Below are 27270 nucleotides of genomic sequence, written 5' to 3' on the forward strand. Positions count from 1 at the left end.
TAAATCTCCTCGACATTGATGCCTTCAGATGTTGATAGAAAGTAGCCGTATTTCATTCCCCACTGATAAATCACATATGATTTAAATTATTGGGCCCCCTCCCTCTCAGTTCCCCCTGAATAATCTCCTTTCAACCCTTAAACTCATCTCTGAGTGTATGTAATCTCCTGGGTTCTGGAAAGGGGACATGGGGGGAGCCACCCTTAAGAACAAGCTTTCCTTTCCCTTTGGCCCCCTTAAATGTTGTGTTGGTAAAAAAAATATAGCAAAATATGGCTCTCAAGAAAAAAACGATCGTAAGACAAGGTGAAATGGATCCTATCTAATCTCCTAAATACTTCCAATTTCTAGAAAGCACTTTAACCAGATAGCTCTTCTTTCAGACAGTCCGTACTCAAGTCAGCGGGAGTACATGGTTAGAAGGGAAATGACAGAGTAGTTCTATCTTGATGAACTGCTTCTACTCTTGGAAACAAAGTCGATTTTTTCGCTTAACAAAGGTTACAGGTTTGGGCTAATGGACATCCTGGTGGTCAGTTAAAATTCGCTCGTCCCTGGGTGGGCTTGAACCACCAACCTTTCGATTAACAGTCGAACGCGCTAACCAATTGCGCCACAGAGACCAATGACCATGTTCACATGTGTCTTGTATAAATCGGAACATGTCTGCATGTCAGCTATGGCAAAGTTCGCAACAAATGAATCTCACTCAACCATTGAAACAGTCATTGGCAATGAGATTGTATTATAGCCTGGTATGCTAGAATACCATCTAAGGAGAATAGCCATGCTTTCAAAGTCATGCTATATTGCTTATTGGCCCTTTCAAATGATCAAGACATTAATCGTTTGCCGCCACAAACCGTAGTTGCAGCTTATTTTCAAACTTTCTAGCTGACTCCATAGCAATGCAAAATGTTGTGGGTCAAACACGCAACCTGCTGACATTTAGTGCGGCTCTATGATCGAACAGAACCAAGAACTACTCTTTTCCTTTTTTGTTCCATCAGATGGGCTAGGTTAAAAGTATACAGCGCCCAACGTGGGGCTCGAACCCACGACCCTGAGATTAAGAGTCTCATGCTCTACCGACTGAGCTAGCCGGGCTTACAAAAGTCAATACCAGACAACATTAAAAAAAAAAAAACACAAAAAACCCTCTGAGTTAAATCTCCTCGACATTGATGCCTTCAGATGTTGATAGAAAGTAGCCGTATTTCATTCCCCACTGATAAATCACATATGATTTAAATTCTTGGGCCCCCTCCCTCTCAGTTCCCCCTGAATAATCTCCTTTCAACCCTTAAACTCATCTCTGAGCGTATGTAATCTCCTGGGTTCTGGAAAGGGGACATGGGGGGAGCCACCCTTAAGAACAAGCTTTCCTTTCCCTTTGGCCCCCTTAAATGTTGTGTTGGTAAAAAAAATATAGCAAAATATGGCTCTCAAGAAAAAAACGATCGTAAGACAAGGTGAAATGGATCCTATCTAATCTCCTAAATACTTCCAATTTCTAGAAAGCACTTTAACCAGATAGCTCTTCTTTCAGACAGTCCATACTCAAGTCAGCGGGAGTACATGGTTAGAAGGGAAATGACAGAGTAGTTCTATCTTGATGAACTGCTTCTACTCTTGGAAACAAAGTCGATTTTTTCGCTTAACAAAGGTTACAGGTTTGGGCTAATGGACATCCTGATGGTCAGTTATAATTCGCTCGTCCCTGGGTGGGCTTGAACCACCAACCTTTCGATTAACAGTCGAACGCGCTAACCAATTGCGCCACAGAGACCAATGACCATATTCACATGTGTCTTGTATAAATCGGAACATGTCTGCATGTCAGCTATGGCAAAGTTCGCAACAAATGAATCTCACTCAACCATTGAAACAGTCATTGGCAATGAGATTGTATTATAGCCAGGTATGCTAGAATACCATCTAAGGAGAATAGCCATGCTTTCAAAGTCATGCTATATTGCTTATTGGCCCTTTCAAATTATCAAGACATTAATCGTTTGCCGCCACAAACCGTAGTTGCAGCTTATTTTCAAACTTTCTAGCTGACTCCATAGCAATGCAAAATGTTGTGGGTCAAACACGCAACCTGCTGACATTTAGTGCGGCTCTATGATCGAACAGAACCAAGAACTACTCTTTTCCTTTTTTGTTCCATCAGATGGGCTAGGTTAAAAGTATACAGCGCCCAACGTGGGGCTCGAACCCACGACCCTGAGATTAAGAGTCTCATGCTCTACCGACTGAGCTAGCCGGGCTTACAAAAGTCAATACCAGACAACATTAAAAAAAAAAAAACACAAAAAACCCTCTGAGTTAAATCTCCTCGACATTGATGCCTTCAGATGTTGATAGAAAGTAGCCGTATTTCATTCCCCACTGATAAATCACATATGATTTAAATTCTTGGGCCCCCTCCCTCTCAGTTCCCCCTGAATAATCTCCTTTCAACCCTTAAACTCATCTCTGAGCGTATGTAATCTCCTGGGTTCTGGAAAGGGGACATGGGGGGAGCCACCCTTAAGAACAAGCTTTCCTTTCCCTTTGGCCCCCTTAAATGTTGTGTTGGTAAAAAAAATATAGCAAAATATGGCTCTCAAGAAAAAAACGATCGTAAGACAAGGTGAAATGGATCCTATCTAATCTCCTAAATACTTCCAATTTCTAGAAAGCACTTTAACCAGATAGCTCTTCTTTCAGACAGTCCATACTCAAGTCAGCGGGAGTACATGGTTAGAAGGGAAATGACAGAGTAGTTCTATCTTGATGAACTGCTTCTACTCTTGGAAACAAAGTCGATTTTTTCGCTTAACAAAGGTTACAGGTTTGGGCTAATGGACATCCTGATGGTCAGTTATAATTCGCTCGTCCCTGGGTGGGCTTGAACCACCAACCTTTCGATTAACAGTCGAACGCGCTAACCAATTGCGCCACAGAGACCAATGACCATATTCACATGTGTCTTGTATAAATCGGAACATGTCTGCATGTCAGCTATGGCAAAGTTCGCAACAAATGAATCTCACTCAACCATTGAAACAGTCATTGGCAATGAGATTGTATTATAGCCAGGTATGCTAGAATACCATCTAAGGAGAATAGCCATGCTTTCAAAGTCATGCTATATTGCTTATTGGCCCTTTCAAATTATCAAGACATTAATCGTTTGCCGCCACAAACCGTAGTTGCAGCTTATTTTCAAACTTTCTAGCTGACTCCATAGCAATGCAAAATGTTGTGGGTCAAACACGCAACCTGCTGACATTTAGTGCGGCTCTATGATCGAACAGAACCAAGAACTACTCTTTTCCTTTTTTGTTCCATCAGATGGGCTAGGTTAAAAGTATACAGCGCCCAACGTGGGGCTCGAACCCACGACCCTGAGATTAAGAGTCTCATGCTCTACCGACTGAGCTAGCCGGGCTTACAAAAGTCAATACCAGACAACATTAAAAAAAAAAAAACACAAAAAACCCTCTGAGTTAAATCTCCTCGACATTGATGCCTTCAGATGTTGATAGAAAGTAGCCGTATTTCATTCCCCACTGATAAATCACATATGATTTAAATTATTGGGCCCCCTCCCTCTCAGTTCCCCCTGAATAATCTCCTTTCAACCCTTAAACTCATCTCTGAGCGTATGTAATCTCCTGGGTTCTGGAAAGGGGACATGGGGGGAGCCACCCTTAAGAACAAGCTTTCCTTTCCCTTTGGCCCCCTTAAATGTTGTGTTGGTAAAAAAAATATAGCAAAATATGGCTCTCAAGAAAAAAACGATCGTAAGACAAGGTGAAATGGATCCTATCTAATCTCCTAAATACTTCCAATTTCTAGAAAGCACTTTAACCAGATAGCTCTTCTTTCAGACAGTCCGTACTCAAGTCAGCGGGAGTACATGGTTAGAAGGGAAATGACAGAGTAGTTCTATCTTGATGAACTGCTTCTACTCTTGGAAACAAAGTCGATTTTTTCGCTTAACAAAGGTTACAGGTTTGGGCTAATGGACATCCTGGTGGTCAGTTAAAATTCGCTCGTCCCTGGGTGGGCTTGAACCACCAACCTTTCGATTAACAGTCGAACGCGCTAACCAATTGCGCCACAGAGACCAATGACCATATTCACATGTGTCTTGTATAAATCGGAACATGTCTGCATGTCAGCTATGGCAAAGTTCGCAACAAATGAATCTCACTCAACCATTGAAACAGTCATTGGCAATGAGATTGTATTATAGCCAGGTATGCTAGAATACCATCTAAGGAGAATAGCCATGCTTTCAAAGTCATGCTATATTGCTTATTGGCCCTTTCAAATTATCAAGACATTAATCGTTTGCCGCCACAAACCGTAGTTGCAGCTTATTTTCAAACTTTCTAGCTGACTCCATAGCAATGCAAAATGTTGTGGGTCAAACACGCAACCTGCTGACATTTAGTGCGGCTCTATGATCGAACAGAACCAAGAACTACTCTTTTCCTTTTTTGTTCCATCAGATGGGCTAGGTTAAAAGTATACAGCGCCCAACGTGGGGCTCGAACCCACGACCCTGAGATTAAGAGTCTCATGCTCTACCGACTGAGCTAGCCGGGCTTACAAAAGTCAATACCAGACAACATTAAAAAAAAAAAAACACAAAAAACCCTCTGAGTTAAATCTCCTCGACATTGATGCCTTCAGATGTTGATAGAAAGTAGCCGTATTTCATTCCCCACTGATAAATCACATATGATTTAAATTATTGGGCCCCCTCCCTCTCAGTTCCCCCTGAATAATCTCCTTTCAACCCTTAAACTCATCTCTGAGTGTATGTAATCTCCTGGGTTCTGGAAAGGGGACATGGGGGGAGCCACCCTTAAGAACAAGCTTTCCTTTCCCTTTGGCCCCCTTAAATGTTGTGTTGGTAAAAAAAATATAGCAAAATATGGCTCTCAAGAAAAAAACGATCGTAAGACAAGGTGAAATGGATCCTATCTAATCTCCTAAATACTTCCAATTTCTAGAAAGCACTTTAACCAGATAGCTCTTCTTTCAGACAGTCCGTACTCAAGTCAGCGGGAGTACATGGTTAGAAGGGAAATGACAGAGTAGTTCTATCTTGATGAACTGCTTCTACTCTTGGAAACAAAGTCGATTTTTTCGCTTAACAAAGGTTACAGGTTTGGGCTAATGGACATCCTGGTGGTCAGTTAAAATTCGCTCGTCCCTGGGTGGGCTTGAACCACCAACCTTTCGATTAACAGTCGAACGCGCTAACCAATTGCGCCACAGAGACCAATGACCATATTCACATGTGTCTTGTATAAATCGGAACATGTCTGCATGTCAGCTATGGCAAAGTTCGCAACAAATGAATCTCACTCAACCATTGAAACAGTCATTGGCAATGAGATTGTATTATAGCCTGGTATGCTAGAATACCATCTAAGGAGAATAGCCATGCTTTCAAAGTCATGCTATATTGCTTATTGGCCCTTTCAAATGATCAAGACATTAATCGTTTGCCGCCACAAACCGTAGTTGCAGCTTATTTTCAAACTTTCTAGCTGACTCCATAGCAATGCAAAATGTTGTGGGTCAAACACGCAACCTGCTGACATTTAGTGCGGCTCTATGATCGAACAGAACCAAGAACTACTCTTTTCCTTTTTTGTTCCATCAGATGGGCTAGGTTAAAAGTATACAGCGCCCAACGTGGGGCTCGAACCCACGACCCTGAGATTAAGAGTCTCATGCTCTACCGACTGAGCTAGCCGGGCTTACAAAAGTCAATACCAGACAACATTAAAAAAAAAAAAACACAAAAAACCCTCTGAGTTAAATCTCCTTGACATTGATGCCTTCAGATGTTGATAGAAAGTAGCCGTATTTCATTCCCCACTGATAAATCACATATGATTTAAATTCTTGGGCCCCCTCCCTCTCAGTTCCCCCTGAATAATCTCCTTTCAACCCTTAAACTCATCTCTGAGTGTATGTAATCTCCTGGGTTCTGGAAAGGGGACATGGGGGGAGCCACCCTTAAGAACAAGCTTTCCTTTCCCTTTGGCCCCCTTAAATGTTGTGTTGGTAAAAAAAATATAGCAAAATATGGCTCTCAAGAAAAAAACGATCGTAAGACAAGGTGAAATGGATCCTATCTAATCTCCTAAATACTTCCAATTTCTAGAAAGCACTTTAACCAGATAGCTCTTCTTTCAGACAGTCCGTACTCAAGTCAGCGGGAGTACATGGTTAGAAGGGAAATGACAGAGTAGTTCTATCTTGATGAACTGCTTCTACTCTTGGAAACAAAGTCGATTTTTTCGCTTAACAAAGGTTACAGGTTTGGGCTAATGGACATCCTGGTGGTCAGTTAAAATCGGCTCGTCCCTGGGTGGGCATGAACCACCAACCTTTCGATTAACAGTCGAACGCGCTAACCAATTGCGCCACAGAGACCAATGACCATAATCACATGTGTCTTGTATAAATCGGAACATGTCTGCATGTCAGCTATGGCAAAGTTCGCAACAAATGAATCTCACTCAACCATTGAAACAGTCATTGGCAATGAGATTGTATTATACCCTGGTATGCTAGAATACCATCTAAGGAGAATAGCCATGCTTTCAAAGTCATGCTATATTGCTTATTGGCCCTTTCAAATTATCAAGACTTTAATCGTTTGCCGCCACAAACCGTAGTTGCAGCTTATTTTCAAACTTTCTAGCTGACTCCATAGCAATGCAAAATGTTGTGGGTCAAACACGCAACCTGCTGACCGGCTGACATTTAATGTGGCTCTATGATCGAACAGAACCAAGAACTACTCATTTCCTTTTTTGTTCCATCAGATGGGCTAGGTTAAAAGTATATAGCGCCCAACGTGGGGCTCGAACCCACGACCCTGAGATTAAGAGTCTCATGCTCTACCGACTGAGCTAGCCGGGCTTACAAACGTCTAAACCAGACAACATAAAAAAAAAAAACACACACAAAAAACCCTCTGCGTTAAATGTCCTCGACATTGATGCCTTCAAATGTTGATAGAAAGTAGCCGTATTTCATTCCCCACTGATAATTCACATATGATTTAAATTCTTGGGCCCCCTCCCTCACAGTCACCCATGAATAATCTCCTTTCAACCCTTAAACTCATCTCTGAGCGTATGTAATCTCCTGGGTTCTGGAAAGGGGACATGGGGGGAGCCACCCTTAAGAACAAGCTTTCCTCTCCCTTTGGCCCCCTTAAATGTTGTGTTGGTAAAAAAAAATATAGCAAAATATGGCTCTCAAGAAAAAAACGATCGTAAAACAAGGTGAAATGGATCCTCTTTAATCTCCTAAATACTTCCAATTTCTAGAAAGCACTTTAACCAGATAGCTCTTCTTTCAGACAGTCCGTACTCAAGTCAGCGGGAGTACATGGTTAGAAGGGAAATGACAGAGTAGTTCTATCTTGATGAACTGCTTCTACTCTTGGAAACAAAGTCGATTTTTTCGCTTAACAAAGGTTACAGGTTTGGGCTACTGGACATCCTGGTGGTCAGTTAAAATTAGCCCGTCCCTGGGTGGGCTTGAACCACCAACCTTTCGATTAACAGTCGAACGCGCTAACCAATTGCGCCACAGAGACCAATGACCATATTCACATGTGTCTTGTATAAATCGGAACATGTCTGCATGTCAGCTATGGCAAAGTTCGCAACAAATGAATCTCACTCAACCATTGAAACAGTCATTGGCAATGAGATTGTATTATACCCTGGTATGCTAGAATACCATCTAAGGAGAATAGCCATGCTTTCAAAGTCATGCTATATTGCTTATTGGCCCTTTCAAATTATCAAGACTTTAATCGTTTGCCGCCACAAACCGTAGTTGCACCTTATTTTCAAACTTTCTAGCTGACTCCATAGCAATGCAAAATGTTGTGGGTCAAACACGCAACCTGCTGACCGGCTGACATTTAATGTGGCTCTATGATCGAACAGAACCAAGAACTACTCATTTCCTTTTTTGTTCCATCAGATGGGCTAGGTTAAAAGTATATAGCGCCCAACGTTGGGCTCGAACCCATGACCCTGAGATTAAGAGTCTCATGCTCTACCGACTGAGCTAGCCGGGCTTACAAAAGTCAAAACCAGACAACATTAAAAAAAAAAACACACACAAAAAACCCTCTGAGTTAAATCTCCTCGACATTGATGCCTTCAAATGTTGATAGAAAGTAACCGTATTTCATTCCCCACTGATAAATCACATATGATTTAAATTCTTGGGCCCCCTCCCTCTCAGTCACCCATGAATAATCTCCTTTGAATAATAAACAACGACATAAAAGAATAAATAAAAAACTCTAAGGGTTTTCTGATGGGAAAGCTCGCCAACAGGAGCGGGGACGTGGACAGGTCACCTGATGTCTGTGCGGGGAAGCAGATCCACGACGTCGGACGCGGCCGCGTCGACTCCATCCTCGTTTGCCTCCCCCTCCTTCTCCTCGCCCTCGTTTCTGCTGGAGCCTCTGGAGGGGGCTGGCGTGCTCTGCCCTTGCATCTGAGAGGGTTAGGGGGGGGGGGAAGTGGATGCATAAAAATATATTTCAAAACAGTATCCCCGGTAATAATAATAATAATACATTTCATTTAGAGGCGCCTTTCAAGACACCCAAGGTCACCTTACAGAGCATAAAGTCATCATACATTTTTTAAAAAAAAAGACATTGCATGGCGTTGCAGTAGTCTATGCGTGATGTGACAAATGAGTGAACTAGGATTTCAGTGCTGGATTGGGTCAGTGATGGGCGGAGTCTGGCGATGTTGCGGAGGTGGAAGAATGCAGTCCGGGTGATGTTGTGAATATGGGGTGCGAATGAGAGGGTGTTGTCCAGGATGACGCCGAGGCTCTTGACTTTGGAGGAGAAGGGTACTGGGAATCCATCGATAATTATGAGTGGAGCTGGGGTGTGTTGTGATTTAGTGAGGGTGGATTTGGATCCGATGAGCAGGGCCTCGGTCTTGTTTCCATTGAGTTTCAGGAAGTTCCTGCTCAACCAGCTCCGGATCTCTTCCAGGCACGTGATGAGGGAGGTGGGGGGGATGGCAGCGGTGTGTTTGGTGGAGATGTAGACCTGTGTGTCGTCAGCGTAGCAGTGAAAATTGACCCCATGGTGACGGAGGAGTGTGCCCAGCGGGAGGAGGTAAGTGGTGAAGAGGAGTGGACCCAAGACTGACCCCTGGGGGACACCCAGTGAGACACCTGAACACCCAGACGGTACTCTCACACTACACCCCCCTCCTCACTCGCTTTCCTTTTTGATCGTTGGGAGGCATTTCCATCGATTGCAGCACCTACCCTCTGGAACTCTGTGTCTATCTGAGACAGCAGGGCAGCCTTCTCGTCCTCAAAGAAGACACGCAGCAATGCGCCCAGGTACAGGAACATCACGCCCAGCAGGGAGACGGCGGCCGTTCGGACCGCCTGCGGTGGGGGGGGGGGGTATGACACCACATAGGTCAACAGCATGTTCGTGGTAGAACAGAGTGACACTTGATACCGTTGTGAGACTGCAGTGACTACTGGACTGTGTGATTGACTCGATACCCGAAATGGATAACAAGAAAGAAACCAAAAAAAAAAAAACTCACAGGATTCGTTGCTCCCAAAGCAGTCTTGACGTTGGTGATGAAAGCCTTGACGTTGACTCTAAGGAGACGAGAGAGGATTTGTATGAAATCACAAACGAGCGATAGAAACATGGCAGATGGTAGAGATACCATCACAATGGTAAAGAGCAAGAGTGCAACATTTACCCTTTGAATCCAAACTCTTTTATAGCATTCGACAGCCAGTTGAGAGCCTCTGCTTGGTTCTTCGGATTCTTCTGGGTAAAGGCCATCGAGACGACCTACGGAAATGTCCGGAACGAGAGCAGCGTTAGCGTTACAGTAGGGGACGTGGACCTCCGTGGAGCGCCCTTGCGGTCGATACGGGCGGGTTCGCCGTGTGACGCTACCTGCTCAGCGGTCCAGGGGAGGGAGCAGGCCTCGCCGATGGCCGTGAGCGCGTCCTTGCCCTCCCCCCCGCACTTGACGTCGGCGACCTTGGCCCAATCTCAATACTTCCCCTTACCCCTTATCTTCCCCCTTACCCTTGAAGTTGCGCGTTCATGTGAGAGCTAGTGGTGTCTCAATACCCAATTTGATCAAGATTAAGGGATAAGATTGAGTGCTATGTACCCCTTATTTTTAAGATGATTTGAGAGCTCACTTGCTCCTCCAAGGGCTATCCCAGAGCACATAGCGAAACCGGGAATTTTCAAAAAAACATGGCTGCTTGAAGCGAGGAATATTTTACAGCTATCTACACAACTTTTTATATGTTTATAATGACTCGGTTTGATCTGAAATGTGCTACACAAACGATGCATAGTATTGTAGGTCTTAACTGAAGCTTTCAAACGGTAGTTTTAGGATACAATTAGCGCGTATACCACCACTCCATTGGCTTATATGGTAGCTTGCCAGCTAGATGGCCTGCAGCGGATTTGAATTGTATCCGAATCCGTTCGGTTCGTTTACCACAGTTCGGAGCATTCTGGAGATCCGCGGATTTCGGTTTCATGAAGGCATTGCCTTATGTAGCGTATTTTGCCTACTGTAGCCTACGTCCGATACAAAGGGTGTTTAGGACCCAGCGGAATGCATTCTCTCCAGTGCTGCCCGAGCCAATGAGACTTTTCCCGCCCCTCCCTTCAGCCTGTCAGCGTTCAAAACAAACTGGGCTTTAAACTTCGTTGCGCTCGTCGCCAGAGTAGCCTCGTCGGCCGTTAACCCTTACATGTTACACACATTTATTGCACAAAAAAGCCTTGCAAGTTGTCTGATTGCAGTCAATTAACACATTGCAAATAGACTGTGGGTCTCATTCATTTTTGTGTTTCTCCCCCAAACCCTCCGTCAAAAAAAAGTCCGCCTTTTTACTATCACGGACATGATCCTAATCCGAACCGTATCCGAAACCGAGGCCCAAAACGGTTATCTGAACCGAACCGTGGACACACTGATCCGTTTCACCACTATGCTACACACACCCTCAACTCTTCAACGATGGCGGCAGCATCTGTACGTCCACACCAGGAGCGACCGCTCACAAAGTTTCGCTGCGAATTTTTCTGTTCGCTTTGGTCGCTCAAGTCGCTCATGACGTACAATTCAATTATGCAGACGCATTTAAAGGAGCCGTATGCGTTTAGTAGGCCCTACAGACAGCCATATCAAATAGTGAACTCTCCCATACACCTTGGCCATATTGCCGAGATGGTTTTGCTTGTTCGATAAAGTGCTTCGACAACAAGTAGGACAGTGATTCCCCCCAATATAAAAAAGAAATCCTAAAATGTAGGCTAATTACAACCGAGAACAAAAAACCCTGCGTGCTGTAGTAGTTGAAATATGTTTCACTGATCTGGATATGCAAATCATGATCTGCACTCATTCGTCGCATTCAAAACAAATAGACATTAGCGCACATGGCTAATTTGCATACGTGCACAGGACTGGTTGGCTCCGCAAGGCAAATAATGGAACATATCTATCTATCTAGGTCTTTCTGTCTATCTATCTATCAACGCGTGTCTAGTTTTAATGTGATGTATTGTGTGTAGGCTATGTCCAGTCAGACTTGTTCTGTGTGGTCTTGTAGGCTACTGTCCTGTGTGGGCCGAACCACCTAAATGGATTCCCGACGATTTGTGTCGTTTGGTATTAATAAAGACTTGACTAGGCTATCTATCTAGACTATTTAATTAACAATTATTCACCTCAGGCTCCGTGAATAGTGGGGAATAGAGGGATAAAAGACAAGAGATAGGCTATATCCCTTGTCATTTATCCCTCGTCTTGTCGATTAGTTTGTTTATGTGACGATTTCAACAACTTTTTTGGTTTTGTTTAAAGCATGCTACACGCGATTGGTTGGTTAGATTGGTGGCATGTAGAGCAAATTAAAATGATTCCCGCTTAAATACGAACGTTCTAGATGTAGCCTATAAATACTCCCGCTTATCATCACTTGATATCCAAACCACTATGGCGTTTCGATCTCTGAACTGAAAAAGGGTGGGTTCGTACAACACCGGGTGCCCAGTTACAGCCGCGATTAATACTTCAGCCGACATTTTGTTCAGTGAGTGAATAAAGGTAGGTAGGAACCAAAGTGCCTGCCGATGTTCCCTGGGATCCACGCAAGCGAAGAGCGTCTACATTCCGATTGGCTGTCAGTGTTTGGCCGCTGAAGCGAATAATAGTCATTTGCATAAAGTTAAAAAGTTTTCAACTTCTTTTTGACGCTCTGGTCGCTCAACTTTGGCCGCTGGTAGCGTTGGTCGCTTTGGTCGCTCTTGCCCATAGAAAGTGAATGACTTCCGGCGATTTGGTCGCTCAATTCGCTTCTGGTGTGGACGGACAGAAGATATATATATATATATATATATATATATATCGCTCTTCTTCTCTGGCTTTTATTGGCGTTTCGGCGCTCTGGTGACGGGGCAGCCAGCTGGCGACGATGAATGATGACGTACCCGAAACCGAGTGGCGTCTCATTTCATAGGGGAAAGATCTCAGCCCTTGGCCCTTACACTTGCAAGTGCTAGGGTTAAGACAAAGACAAAGACAAAGCAAAAGGGGCAAGGGGAAGAATCGAGATTCGGCCCTTGTCCACCAGAGCCTCCAGGATCACGAGGGCCGAGGTCTTGAAGAAACGGCCCCTGTGGGCCACCGCCGCCACCACCTGTAGCTTCAGCCCCATCACCTGGGAGGGGAGGGGAGGAGAGGAGAGGGGAGGAGAGGGTCACGGTGCTGGTTCAACCATCCAGTCCATCTGAAACCCCGCTTTAAATAGGTGTTTCGTCACAGCTTTGTGCGTACGTCTTGACTAAAGACGAATGTCAAGCGGTTGTAATGGCGTCAAATTAAAAAACTAGATCCCTTCCTTTTAAAAAGGAAGGGATGTGGGCGAATAGGCTGAATATTAGTGCCGTGCGTAATCAGTCGATAGAAATAGTGCCGTTCCACTAGCTACAAGAGGAAACTTTCAGAGTTTCACAGGGATGTCATGATTTTTTTAGACAGATTCCCATCTTTGTTGAGCTACTGCCATTTCCCAATTCTAATCCAGGCTACACGTTTTATTACCTGAAAGTTGGTCTCTTTCCATCCTGGTTTCTTGGCCAGCATTCGGGCCAGAGCCTGGCAGGGCATCTCGTCACCATCCATACTCTCCACGGCCTGGAGGTCAAACGGGTCTCATTGAGCAATTTCATTACTCAAGTCATTGTCCCCACTCAATGCATGTTGTGTATATATTGTGCATTGTCCCTGTCAAATAAACGTAAAATAATAATAAAAACATGCTTTGTTTCCCCATTGATGTCCCAAGCAAGGACCATCTGGACAGAGAAAAGGTTGAAAAAAAACTCCATGGACACAAGGGGCCAACTATGAGAACAAATAATGCAGTCATGATGTTTGGCATGGCTACAGCAGTGTGGCCATCCTAGATACATTTATGTTGTAAAAGCAAACGATTAGATACGTTTTCAATCGCTCACCGTTATGCATTATACATATTTCATTTCCCATGACACGATTATGTACTAACCCATCTCTTACAATTATGTTAATATGCTGAAAGTTGCCCCACTTTCACATCACACACACACACACACACACACACACACACACACACACACACACACACACACACACACACACACACACACACACACACACACACACACACACACACACACACACACACACACACACACACACACACACACACACACACACACACACCCCTTGTCTGACAACTGACCTTGAGGAACTCCTCCATGCTGGCCAGCCTCTCCTTCCAGTTGCCACTGTCCAGCTGCTGCATGCAGGTGGTGGGGAGGACAGCTGCAGCCCTCTCCTCACACACCTCCACCTGGTGGAGAAACACAGCAGTCACGACCGGACATCTGGGTGGGCGAATCGTCGAATTTTGATCGCGATTTTAGCGATGAACGATCACAAAACTAATATAATCGGGTTGAAACAATTATAATAAAAAAATGTAATTAGATGTTTTATAGAAAGTGAACATCTGGATACATATCCTCACATTATTTTAGATTTGAACATTTTCTATTTGACAATTTTTTTGGGGCGAAATTTCAACGTTCTCAGTTACAAAGTGTTTTTTGGGAGAGACATGATGAATAGATACATCATGTTATCAAACTCAAAAATAATAGTTTGAGTAATATTGACCAAAATAATCGCGATTAGGATTTTGTCCCCCATAATCGAGCAGCCCTATCTGAAGCCCATCTCCCCGGGGTCGTAGGTCCCCCCCACTCACAGAGAGTCTCCACGGCCTTGGGCTCCGTCGCCTTCTTGTTCTTCCCTCCGTCGGGCCGTTTCCCCCCGGCCGAAGGTTTGGCCTTCTTAGAAGCCCCGGCTGCCTAGGAAGGGCAATTCATAAAAATATAAAAGAATGAATGTCAGTAGTACAGGAGGCTAGAGTTTAAGGATTGAGAACAAGTTTATATGGGGGCAAATGCTATCCCTTTAGAAACATTTAAAAAAAATAAGTTTGTTTGAGGTTTGAGAAACAATTACTGTGATGATTTCACATTGTGCAAACATGATGGACACGAGTAAGCGCTGTTGTGGATGGAGGTTCCACTATCGGGAAGGTTGTTTACCTTGGCCGAGGGGGGCTTTTTGGTGGGTCCAGCAGGCTTGGCAGACGGCTGCGCCGTTGGCTGTGGGGCAGCGACAGACTTCTCCTTCACTTCTCCCGCCTTCTTCGACCCAGCCAGTTGGATCTTGTCGGCAAACTCTTTTATCTGCAGGAGAAAAAAAAGAAAAAAAAAGGGAGTTGAGCTCGGGTCATAAAAAAGGCACAGAAAGCGTTTGAATTTAAAGATCAATTGAATAAAACAGGAATGCAAGACCTGGGTTTGGCACCAGGAAAATACAGTAACAAGGTGGAAAGGAAACTCGAAGAAGTGTGAGTGGAACGTAAAGTGCAAAGTATGTCACACATTAGGGTTTGGGTGAATGTCTTTAAAAGTTTCAGAAGAGAGAAAGTTAGGAAATGATAGCTGCTCAGAAGCCGACATGTTTTTTAACATAAACGTACCTTCTCGAGCTTGGCTTTGTCGACGTCAACCAGGAAGGGGTTGACGGCGCGCACTCCCATGACTTTCATCAACGTCGCCAGGACTTCAAAGGCAGGGTCTCGCACTTCAGGAGCCGAGTCATTCACTTGCTGCCGGGAGAGAGAGGAGACCGATCCACATCACTTCCCACCGATTCCCCAGAGGATACTCGGAAACCCTTTTGCGACATCACAACTAGCCGAAGTCAAATGACAAGTCATTTTTTCCTAAACCCCTTTAGTGCTTTTCTACAAAGCGACACAGCGATGGAGGCGTTGGTGGCTAACCTTGAGCAGGGCCAGTGATGTTGATAGGTTTTCAATGTAGTGAGTCCCCGGGACCCACAGGTGGCGAGTTGGGTGGGTCCCTGAGAAATTCAATGGGTCCCGACTCCCCAGTTTAAAAAATGTGTTTCTTTTTTATTATTATTCCATTTCTTAAATTAAATTAATAGTGTTAAATAGTGCATTTGTTTGATTTGTGCATAGATGTGCCTGTTTTGTTATAACTAGTGCAAATGTCACAATACATGAAATTGTCATCTGAAAAGCGCAGCCATTTGTATGTGGTGAGCCACTGCTTCAGAAAAGTTCGCTTTTTTTGGGAGGAACATGTAGAAGGTTGAGGCACTTCTTCTGCAGTGGGCTCATCAGGCTCAGTAGAGGGGGAGGCAGAAGTAGGTACAGGCAATGTTGAGGTACTCTCTCTAGGCTGATCAGAGTCAGGGAGGAGTGCAGAGGTAGTGGGGACAGAAAATGCAGCTGCAATAGTTTGCTGACCTGCAATAGGTTTCATCTTTTTCTTTGGTGGCATTTTTGCGTTCTCTCTTCTCTGCCTGTTTCTCGAGAAAAACGGGATCTCGTTGGAAGCGCGATGTATGCGCAGGCGCCGTTTGGGCATAACAATATGGCGGCTGCCGTTCAATGTAGTTTTCATCACCACCACCGGATTATGTTTCATTTATTTCATTACAGCACGTCCCCTAAACGTTACAACATAATCGACACGAATGAGCACAGCATCGAGCAGTGGAAACGTGGGTTTATTTACCATGAAGTTTGTATTTTTAATTGTTGAAATGAAATCAGCAGTGACGAGCTAGTTGTTTTGGTAGCGGCTAAATTAGCATGTCGCGATACTTTGTACAGGGGATCACGTGGGTTGAAACAGCGCTTGTCCGGTCTGCTCACAAGAAGGTTTCTTTGGCCAGTTACTGTGATTAAACACAAGTTGTTTAATGTTCACAATGTATCGTTTTTCATGGGGAAAATGAGATGCGTCCCCGGGACGCATGGATTGTGAGTTTAGTGCGTCCTTTCAGATTTTAATGCGTCAGGGACGCAGGACGCGTACCTAGCAACATCACTGCAGGGCGATGCAGAGGGGTTTGACCAGGGTCTTGGGCAGGCTCCCGGGGGCCGAGAGACGGACGCTTCTGGCCAGGAACAACGAGGCCTGCTGCTTGATGGGGGGGTTCTTGTTGTCCATCACCGCGAGAACATCTTCACTCATGCTTTGGAGCGTGGTCTGTAAATCCACAAGTGTGATGCAAAATGAATGCAGAAACTAACAGAATGCCTGCACTTGAAGTCCTCCGCAGTAGACCGGGGAATCCCATCCCCGATATAAAGCTTCACAAGTAAAACACAAGTTATCCTGAAAATGGGCCTTTACCATAAAGTTATGCAAGAACTGCCAATAAACCATTAGAGCAGGCTTAAGTTTAAGGATTGAGAAAGAGTTTGTCGGGTAAATTACGTCCCTTGAGAAGGCATTTGAGGACAATTGATTTCTTTAAAACAATGCATGGACTGGGCGATAGATGCACCAGAAGGAACAGTGGTGTTAGCACCCAATTAGCGCGATGCTTTAGATCGATATCTACAGAGTGCAACAAATTACTTTGAGCAATTGGCTAGAATGGACAGAAGTTGGCATGAGGGGTGGGTCGGCCTTACTGTCCGTCCACACCAGACGCGAATTGAGCGACCAAATCGCCGGAAGTCATTCACTTTCTATGGGCAAGAGCGACCAAAGCGACCAAAGCGACCAACGCTACCAGCGGCCAAAGTTGAGCGACCAGAGCGTCAAAAAGAAGTTGAAAACTTTTTAACTTTATGCAAATGACTATTATTCGCTTCAGCGGCCAAACACTGACAGCCAATCGGAATGTAGACGCTCTTCGCTTGCGTGGATCCCAGGGAACATCGGCAGGCACTTTGGTTCCTACCTACCTTTATTCACTCACTGAACAAAATGTCGGCTGAAGTATTAATCGCGGCTGTAACTGGGCACCCGGTGTTGTACGAACCCACCCTTTTTCAGTTCAGAGATCGAAACGCCATAGTGGTTTGGATATCAAGTGATGATAAGCGGGAGTATTTATAGGCTACATCTAGAACGTTCGTATTTAAGCGGGAATCATTATAATTTGCTCTACATGCCACCAATCTAACCAACCAATCGCGTGTAGCATGCTTTAAACAAAACCGTCACATAAACAAACTAATCGACAAGACGAGGGATAAATGACAAGGGATATATCTCTTGTCTTTTATCCCTCTATTCCCCACTATTCACGGAGCCTGAGGTGAATAATTTTTAATTAAATAGTCTAGATAGATAGATAGTCAAGTCTTTATTAATACCAAACGACACAAATCGTCGGGAATCCATTTAGGTGGTTCGTCCCACACAGGACAGTAGCCTACAAGACCACACAGAACAAGTCTGACTGGACATACACACAATACATCACATTAAAACTAGACACGCGTTGATAGATAGATAGACAGAAAGACCTAGATAGATAGATATGTTCCATTATTTGCCTTGCGGAGCCAACCAGTCCTGTGCACGTATGCAAATTAGCCATGTGCGCTAACGTCTATTTGTTTTGAATGCGACGAATGAGTGCAGATCATGATTTGCAGATCCAGATCAGTGAAACATATTTCAACTACTACAGCACGCAGGGTTTTTTGTTCTCGGTTGTAATTAGCCTACATTTTAGGATTTTTATATTGGGGGGAATCACTGTCCTACTTGTTGTCGAAGCACTTTATCGAACAAGCAAAACCGTCTCGGCAATATGGCCAAGGTGTATGGGAGAGTTCAATATTTGATATGGCTGTCTGTAGGGCCTACTAAACGCATACGGCTCCTTTAAATGCGTCTGCATAATTGAATTGTACGTCATGAGCGACTTGAGCGACCAAAGCGAACAGAAAAATTCGCAGCGAAAATTCGCGGTGTGGACGTACAGTTACTGTGAGAAACACTGCGTCGATGGCTTCCTGTAGAGTCTGGACAACGCGAGGCTTCTTCTCCTTAAACTTCTCCAATAATGCGGACACCACCTTGAAGAGGAGAGCAGAATAATCACCGTCAGCCGGTCGTACCGTCGAACAAGCAGTTAAAAAATAGGGCACATTACGCAGCCACAAATATTCCTTAAATGTAATTTTCTTATTTTCGCCATCCCTAAAGGAAATGCATAAACTGCATTAAAGGCTGCATGTTATGAGGATTCTTTATAAATAGAAATAGGGCGACATGCATTTGTTTTATAGGTCTAGTACAAACATCTATGACTTTTAGGATGGGCTTTACTTCTTAATTTGCCATTGAACATGAAAAGGAAACCTTATACGTTGCTCATCTTGCTAAAGGACAAATCGTGAGGCACATCCCCTACTACTAAATAAAGGGTCCTTGCCTCGAATGCCTGATTATTCATGAGAACTTACAAGACCAGCATACGTCCCAAACTTCTTCCTGAGACCAGTTGCGATTCCAGTGAGGCATTTAGCAGCCAGAGACACCAACATCACATTGGCGTCTTTAGCTATGACCTACCAAAGGGAAACAAAAGGGTTGGTTTGCACGATTAGTACATTACACACGGGTAGTACCTTCTTCAGCGCGCGGACTACATCCCCATAATCCCCTGCTTCTAGCTTGGGGTTCTTAGCGAGCGTCTCCAGAGCATCCAGGGATTCTTTCCTTTCCTGCCACTTTTTGGATTCCTGTCGTTAAACACAAGAGGTTGATACAGAAGCCTCAGCGACACGGATAAAGGAAAAGATCAAACCCATCGTCGCAGGGTAACAGCAGCTTACAAATATCTCATAGAAGTCTTTGGGGAGTTTGGAGAGGATGTCCACTGGATCCAGGAGTTCATAGGGATCCATATGAGGGACAGAGTCTTCAACGTCACCTGAAACAAAGCACATCAGATGATGCAGATGGTTTAGCGAAGCTTGGGTTCAGTCACATTTAGCTCAAGATGTCAGTTCTAGCATTGATTATGATGATAAAAATATAACGTACTGTTTCCGTGCACATCGTCTGCCTCGTCTACCGCGGCTTCCACGTGTTTCTGCTGATGCTGCTGCTGGGAGCGGAGGAAACGGCTCGGTCTGGGGGCTCCGGGGGCGACCTTACCCCACTCCTCCTCCAGCTCCTTCAGCTGAGAGACCGAACCGTCACACGTCTGGGCCACAGGTGACCATAACCCAACTTAATCCATGTAGAAATAGGCAAGCTACACTAAGGACAAAATGTATGTTCGCATTCCAACTACAGGGCACAGGAAATCCACAGTTTGAAATAAGAGTAGCCATTAACCAGTTTCAATAAAAATCACACCCATGAAATGGCCAAAGAGGTCCCAAAACAATGTTTTGGGAAATCTGATGTTGGGGACGCAGGTTGTTCATGTCGGTTTATTGTGAAGTTTGCAGATGATGATACTTCAGGTTATCTGCAGGTTTCAGCATGTCAAATGTAAGACTTTTTAATGCCACCTTCAATGAAATTTAAGACCTAAAACACGCGATGGTGGGGGTTGGCAACAGACGCGAGCCAACTTCGGAAACGGACGTCTTCCAGCCAACTGTCCTTCAATTTGCACCTACCCATTGTCGTAGACTAGATAGCAAGCACACAGATAATCGTTTATACATGCAGCTAGCAAGAAAGAAGCCTCTCTACATGTCCTTCCTGAAAAGTTCCACGAGGAAAATAAAATATATAATAATACATTTTATTTATAATGCACTTTATATTCAAGAATCTCAAAGTGCTTCAGAGAAAAAAAGTAACTATTAAAAGGGGGAATCTCAAAGAAAGTTTAGCTAAATGCTCTTTTAAAGAGATGGGTTTTGAGGTTCCGTTTAAAAAGAGCTGTAGTCTGTGGAGCCCTCAGGTGGTCAGGGAGGGCGTTCCATAGTCTAGGGGCAGCAGCAGAAAAGGCCCGATCACCCATGGTGCACAGCTTCGTATGTCGGGTTTGGAGGGTGTGAGTGGATCCTGAACAGAGTGTACGTGAGGTTGTCGGCGGGGGTGAGGAGTTCCTGAAGGTAGAGGGGGGCAAGTCCGTGAAGGCACTGGTGGGTGAGGAGGGAGACCTTGTACTCAATTCTGAGTGGGACAGGGAGCCAGTGCAGTGATTTCAGGATGGGGGTGATGTGGTCATGCTTGTGCACCCTCATCAGGACCCTGGCAGCACTGTTTTGAATGTATTGGAGCCTCTGGATGCTCTTGCCAGGGATCCCAATGAGGAGTGCATTGCAGTAGTCCAACCTGGAGGAGACAAAGGCATGGACGAGCTTCTCTGCATCAGCCAGGGTGAGTGATTGGCGGAGTTTGGCGATGTTCCTGAGGTGGTATAATGCTGTCTTACAGAGGTGTTTGATGTGGGTGTCAAAATTAAGTTGTGGGTCCATTTTAACACAGAGGTTGGTGACGGATGTGGAAAGGGGGATGTTTTGGCCAGAGAAGGTGATATTGGTGATGGTGGGGGAGCGGAGCTGATGTGGCGTGCCAACAAGGATGGCTTCCGTTTTATGGCTGTTAAGTTGTAGGAAGTTGAGCTCCTCCAGGCAGGTGGTCAGTGTGGATGTTGGCAGAGGGGCAGAAGTGGGGGTTGTCCTGATGTAGAGCTGTGTATCATCAGCATAGCAGTGGTAAGATAAGCCATGCCTGCTAATGACACTACCAAGGGGGAGCATGTACAGTGAGTATATAGTCCTGCCCCGACAAATTTAAGACCTTGAGTTACAGTATTTAAGACCAGCATATGACATTTGTAACGAATTTAGAAACATGAATTTAAGACCAAGACTTTTTAAGGATGCGCGGACACCCTGTACTTGCAATGGTCCTCCATGTTGCCATGTAGGAGGTCTCTCTTTCCTGAGGAAACTAGACACCTTCAATGTCAGTAAAGACATTTTGTCAACTGCCTACCAATCTCTGGTGGAATCCATCATCACTTGCAACATTACATCCTGGTACGGCTTCCTCACAAACGCAAGCAAAAGCAGACTTAATAGATTAACTAAGCAAGCAAGCAAGCTAATAGGAATACACCAGAAAGCGCTGGAGGATCTGTATATCCAGGCAGTGGGAAGGAAGACCAACTCCATCCTCTTAGATCCCTCCCACCCACTCCATCCTTGTTTTGATCTACTTCCTTCTGGCAGAAGATTCAGAATGCCTTTGGCCAGGAAAGCTATCTACAAAAAAATCATTCATCCCCATAGCCAGACACACACACACCACACCACACCACACCACACCACACACACACACACACACACACACACACACACACACACACACACACACACACACACACACACACACACACACACACACACACACACACACACACACACACACACACCTCCAAGCCTTCAGTCAAAAGACAATTTTCTAGTATGGCAACATACTAGACAATAAAGCTTTTTGAATCTTGAATCTTGAATCTCTCTCCGAGTGCGTGCGTGTGGGGTGATGACTGGTTTAACCTTTGCACACTTATTTAAGGTCTGCAGCCTCACCCAAGCCCAGAGCCCAAGATTAAACCAGCCAACACCCATCTAATTGATTGAATACAAAAAGGGCTGACCTGTACAGGAGTCAGGGTCTGAAGGGAAGGCCTTAATGCGTCTCTGATCCATCTGTAGACTTCTACAGCCAACAGCCTCGCTTCGTCTCGCACGGCCTTGTCTCTGGACTCAAACAGCTTCGGCAAGACCTTGACTATGGGCTTCAACGTCACCGTTTTGGCGCCAAATGCACTAGGGTAAAACAGATAAAGATCACAAGGACATAAAAAAATAACGTCGTCGATCCTCTGGAAGACTATCAGAGCTTCCTCGTAGCCAGTTAACCTCGCTTTCCATGCCTGCACAACACGGTTGAATCAGTCACTTAACTCTGCATGTGTATCAATGTAACTTGAACTTGTGCATTAAAGTGTTCTTTCTGTGCAAATTGTATGGGTTTGCAAATTAAATGCATTTTTTTGCTTGGTTCATTTGTTTGCATGTGTTTGAGTTTCTTATGTCACTTAATCATTTATAATTGCTTTAACAAAGTACGTTAAAAACACGCCTTCATATTCATAACTGATGACATAGGTAAATGACTGGTAGTCATTTACATTAGTGCATTCAAGGTCCAGCAGATCATGCTGTCATCTAACAACATGATGAAAGTTCACCTTGTGTTCACACTTCTGGTCGACAGGCAGCTTCATCCACTCGCCGTCATCCTCCATGATCTGAAGTTTATCGAGTCTCGTTTCACTGTAAGAACAGAGAGGAAGATGAAGACACTCGCTAGGATGACCATTTCCAGAATAAACGCAGGGCTGCACACAGATAAGCACTGTTTGTCTAGAAAATAATACAACTCGCGTTATGAGACAAAACAAAGGCCGTTTCTCAATTCCCAGCACGCGTACTACGGACTCGATGACATGAAAGTACGGACTTGGCAAGTCCGTACTTCAAGCACAGACTTGCGAGCACGCGAGTACGTACCTGCGATTGGAACAGCAGCGGACTCGATGACGTCACCACCTCTGCTCGTCCGTTAACTGTGCTACGGCCTCATTTAGGCATATACTACTGAACAATATAAACAAATGATATAAAACAAAATCCCAGCCTCTGTCATTTTCAAATAGTATGTAAATATTCTGAATGAAAAAAATTGAAAAGATATGCGTGTCCTGCGTCTGCGTGTATAAGCTATACACACAAGACTTTATATATATATATATATTTATATATTATCTTATATTATTATTATCATTATATTATACATTATATAAATATACATATAAATTAAGAGTAACTTAAGCTACAGTTGTGCGTCTTCTCCATATTTTCCGCCATCGTACTGCTGCGAGTGCGAAATGCATCCTGGGATTTATAGCGGTTGCAAGCACCTCCGATGCACGCTCGGTGAAACGGCGAGATCGAGCACGCATCAAGAACACTTCCGGGTTTTACGACAGTACTCGCTTGATGCGTGCTTCGAATTGGAACAGTGCTCGGGCAACGACTGATGACGTTTCACGAGTCCACGAGCACACAAGCACGCACAAGTACGCGAATTGAGAAACGGCCAAAGCTTCACGTAGCGTTGCCACTGTTCCTAGCTACATTAGCTTAGCATTTGCTCGCTCTTACGTTACATTGACTTCAGAAACATCGTTTAGGCTAATTTAAACAGCGGAAGCAGACTAGTTTGTTCGCTCGTAATGTTCAATTATTCTCAACCTACCAAATCGTCAGGTATTTCCACTGTAGGTATTGTCAGTGTGTCAATAATGCCAGGGGTGGCTCGTTTTATGAAGTGTTGTGATCGCAGCGCAGTTTAAACGATTGCGGTTCGAACACAGGTCGCTGATTGGCGGAGCAGCACGGCAAATGGCATCGCTCCTCTGGAAATTTCAAATTTGTCTCTGAGTTAAACAACCAATGAGAAAAGGCGCGATTGATCACGTGACTTGAGGCAGTCCTATCGCGGGGATCTCAAATTACGCAGCTGTAAACGCGTTAAATAAATAAATACATAACTATATAAATAAAGTGAATTAAAAAATATTTACATTATAAAAGATAAATACGGCGTTGTCATGGGCTCTTACAGTTACTTGCAGACCCAATCACCACCCCGATTCAGTTTTTTTATAATTATTATGACGCATTATCTACGCTTAACGACGTGTCAAGTTATTAATACGACTTGAAGTCTTATATGAATTGTTCATGATTTATATCATGCACTTAGATTTATATAACGTGTGTATTTATTTGTGTGCCAATTATTCTCACAATGAATAACTCAAAATCTATAAGAACATGCTAGTATGTTCTCTCATGATTCAAAGTGTATAAACAAGTGCATAAACAAAATGGCCCACTGTTACGTCCCCGCTAGGGGAAGGGGTGGCAACCAGGCCCCCAGGACAGGCATATACTTCCGCAATCCACCCGTGCTCAGAGGCCAAGCCTGGTATTGCAGCTGTTTAGCTGGGAGTGGACGGGGGTCCGTCATTTCATGTGGCCCAGAAGTAGATATCGCCGTCCACTCCAATACAAGTGGGGAACAGGATTGTGTCTCCGCAAGAAATGTTTGGATATCAATCAAAGGCTCATAATTATATTTCTACCCTGTTCTAAAAAAATGTAAGTTTTTTCTTTTCAAAACGCCTCCTCAAGCGTTTTATTAGCAGTTTACGTTGGGTACAGCAGCTGAAAGGAGCCGTACTGAAACAAACGGCTCCTTGCTATGATCCTATTTTGAAGTGCACGGCTCCATTAACTTCCGAATTAAATTAAATTCCGAATTAACTTCCATTAACTCCATTAACTTCCAAAGTCTGAGATTTGTCCTTTACTTGACATGAATGGCGTTGAACACGGATATATAACACACATATCATTGAAATAGCTGGAACAGGTACGCACGTATTGATTACCTGAATGATTATGGGAGACCTACGTAATTTTCATAATATTGTAAATTGTCTGATATTAACATTTCAGTTGCGTTGGTAGGTATTTCATTTTCATTTGCTTGTTTAGCTATGTATGACAGGGTTATGGTTAGCTATGTATGACAGTTGACAATGTTGGTGTATTACAATTCAATATTTGGGTAGGCTACTCCAACTTCGTTGCTGGTCGATAAACATTTACATTTATATAAATTATTGATTGCATTCTTCGTAAAATAGTTAGTTGGAAGGAATCTGTTTCTTAAGCAATAACATTGAACTGAAATTTTTAGGCCTACATACGTTTACTATGTTACTATGGTATTATATGGAGCAATCTTACATATTTATGAAGTTTCCAGATCAATAAAGTTCTATCTCTTTTTATTTGAACTGCCTGTATGTCCTCTTGATTATAGTATTACAGTGTGTACCTTGGTTATCAGCTATCATAGAATGGTGTCCAAATGGCTGCATGTGTAAGAAATAGGATTTGAACCAAGTGTTACAATAAAAAAAAGCTTTTATTAAAAGACCCCCCACCCCAAATTTGAACAAAACACATTTTTTGGCTGTTTGGCTGGGGCAGAAGAGTGGAAGGGGAAACAAAGACAGGTAGCCTAAGAAGTAAGGAAAGGAATGAGAGGAAGAACAGTGAAATGAATGAACAGTGTGATAAACGCAAATGATTACCAAAAAGGTTATAATTACTGATTTATCAAATACGCAGAGAAGAGCATCATCGAATAAAGATTAAGGACCTGGATTATATTTTACAGTATTAAACTGTTGAAATTACAATTCAGAGTGGAGAAGGCTGAAGGCATTGGCCCTAAAAGTGTCAGTTTCACCCACTCTGGATTATCGCTTCAAGAGACTGTGAAATGCTTTTTAAAAAAATGTAATTTCCCCTATTGGTGAAATGAACCTTGTCTTTTAGGTATAAACCACAGCAGTTAAACCTTATTCCAGGATGCTCTACGCTGTTGCCTCCTAGCTCTACACTAACAAATGCGTTCATCACACTGTTCACCCATTTCCTAGCGTGATTTAGCTTCCCCGGATGGTCAGCCCTCCACCAGCGTCTCTCGTTGATGGTAGAGTAGACAATCTGCATTGCTGGGAACTGCCGGTGGAGGTACTGCAGGTCCTGCTTCATTGCGGCAACAACCTCAACTCCCTCCAGGCGTCCGAGGTCGTTGCCGCCACAGTGGATGAGCAGGACATCCGGGGCTGTTCTTCCTCTCAGGGACTGCAGGAAGAAAGGGATGAGGGTCTTCCATCTCAGCCCGCCCCAGCCAAACCAACTGACCCTGGCCTCTAGGCCAAGGTGGGGGCCACAGGTTTCCTTGGCTCTCTCCTCTCCACGGCGGACGTAGCTGTCCACGATAATCCACACTTCTGATGATACAAAGCCTTAATTAAACCCCTTCTCTTCTGTTTGCAGAAACTGGAAACTTCAGAGTATATTTCATCTTAAGTTAGATAATCTTTTTTGTTTCCTCATCAGATCCCAGTCCATCATGCTCCTCTACTTGTCTGCCGTGCCACCATCATGCCTCATGCATCACCTCTCAGCGCCTACCCAGCTGCATCTTATTCCATTTCGAAAAAGAGAGCATCTCACCAAGCAAAGTTTTGCTAATGCCTGCTCAAGTTATTTAAATACTTCATTCTATGGATATCTGAAAATATTTAGAGATGGTTCTAAAGATCCCAAAGGACAATGTGGTATTGGCATATATATTCCAGAATTTGAAAAAGGATATGGATATAGAGTGGGTGACTTTATCAGTATACTCAATCGAGATGGCCACAATAATAACCGCTCTTAGATGGGTTGTAGATACTAAGTTTTATAACAAATAATTCAATACGTGAAGATTTGGTGATAGAGGTAAAGCATCTTCTTTTAAATATTATAAGCCTTGGTTTAGTTATTCAGTTCTGTTGGATTCCAGCCCACCATGAAATATATGGCAATGAAATTGCTGATAAATTAGATAAAAGATACTAACCTAATTAGAAGAATTTAACCTTATTTCTTTTGTTAGTTTGTTTTATTTTGTTTCGTTAGTTTGGTTTTTTCTTTGAATTTATTTGTATGATTTAAAGTATGATTTGCCAACGTCCTTGTCCTTGTCACAAACTCCTGTGTAGTAGTCCAGTAGGTCGCGGTATATGGGGAAAAACTATGATCCGCCACTAAACTAGAAGAAGAAGAAGATCTCTGCATCCGGTACGTCACGGACTAGGTCACGTG

The 27270-nt window shown here is 43.9% G+C and overlaps 1 protein-coding gene, 1 long non-coding RNA gene and 7 other non-coding genes across 9 annotated transcripts; all 9 read right to left on the bottom strand.

Moving 5' to 3' along the window:
* Positions 1-1034: 1034 nt before the first annotated feature.
* On the bottom strand, positions 1035-1107 carry trnak-cuu (transfer RNA lysine (anticodon CUU)). Its single transcript has one exon. It is a non-coding gene; the product is annotated as a tRNA-Lys (tRNA).
* Positions 1108-2200: 1093 nt separating this feature from the next.
* On the bottom strand, positions 2201-2273 carry trnak-cuu (transfer RNA lysine (anticodon CUU)). The gene has a single exon. It is a non-coding gene; the product is annotated as a tRNA-Lys (tRNA).
* Positions 2274-3366: 1093 nt separating this feature from the next.
* trnak-cuu (transfer RNA lysine (anticodon CUU)) lies at positions 3367-3439 on the bottom strand. The gene has a single exon. It is a non-coding gene; the product is annotated as a tRNA-Lys (tRNA).
* A 1093-nt stretch (positions 3440-4532) lies between these two features.
* Positions 4533-4605, bottom strand: trnak-cuu (transfer RNA lysine (anticodon CUU)). Its single transcript has one exon. It is a non-coding gene; the product is annotated as a tRNA-Lys (tRNA).
* A 1093-nt stretch (positions 4606-5698) lies between these two features.
* Positions 5699-5771, bottom strand: trnak-cuu (transfer RNA lysine (anticodon CUU)). Its single transcript has one exon. It is a non-coding gene; the product is annotated as a tRNA-Lys (tRNA).
* Positions 5772-6872: 1101 nt separating this feature from the next.
* On the bottom strand, positions 6873-6945 carry trnak-cuu (transfer RNA lysine (anticodon CUU)). Its single transcript has one exon. It is a non-coding gene; the product is annotated as a tRNA-Lys (tRNA).
* A 1104-nt stretch (positions 6946-8049) lies between these two features.
* trnak-cuu (transfer RNA lysine (anticodon CUU)) lies at positions 8050-8122 on the bottom strand. The gene has a single exon. It is a non-coding gene; the product is annotated as a tRNA-Lys (tRNA).
* Positions 8123-8406: 284 nt separating this feature from the next.
* LOC132445697 (cytoskeleton-associated protein 5-like) lies at positions 8407-22289 on the bottom strand (the record flags this gene model as incomplete). Its single annotated transcript, XM_060035813.1, has 19 exons — positions 8407-8550; positions 9349-9474; positions 9642-9699; positions 9807-9901; positions 10010-10107; positions 12708-12807; positions 13191-13283; positions 13873-14017; positions 14397-14503; positions 14747-14890; positions 15187-15315; positions 15907-15916; positions 16572-16732; positions 18475-18564; positions 18955-19059; positions 19120-19233; positions 19327-19424; positions 19538-19676; positions 22122-22289. Coding segments are annotated over 19 exons (2124 nt in total), but the record flags the coding sequence as incomplete, so codon positions are not given.
* Positions 22290-22336: 47 nt separating this feature from the next.
* On the bottom strand, positions 22337-23917 carry LOC132475882 (uncharacterized). The gene is made up of 3 exons (XR_009530010.1): positions 23789-23917; positions 22719-22803; positions 22337-22400 (listed from the first exon to the last, which is right to left on the bottom strand). It is a non-coding gene; the product is annotated as an uncharacterized LOC132475882 (long non-coding RNA).
* Between the last annotated feature and the right edge of the window lie 3353 nt (positions 23918-27270).

The sequence above is a fragment of the Gadus macrocephalus genome, chromosome 17 (assembly GCF_031168955.1).
Source record: "Gadus macrocephalus chromosome 17, ASM3116895v1".
Lineage (NCBI taxonomy): Eukaryota > Metazoa > Chordata > Actinopteri > Gadiformes > Gadidae > Gadus > Gadus macrocephalus.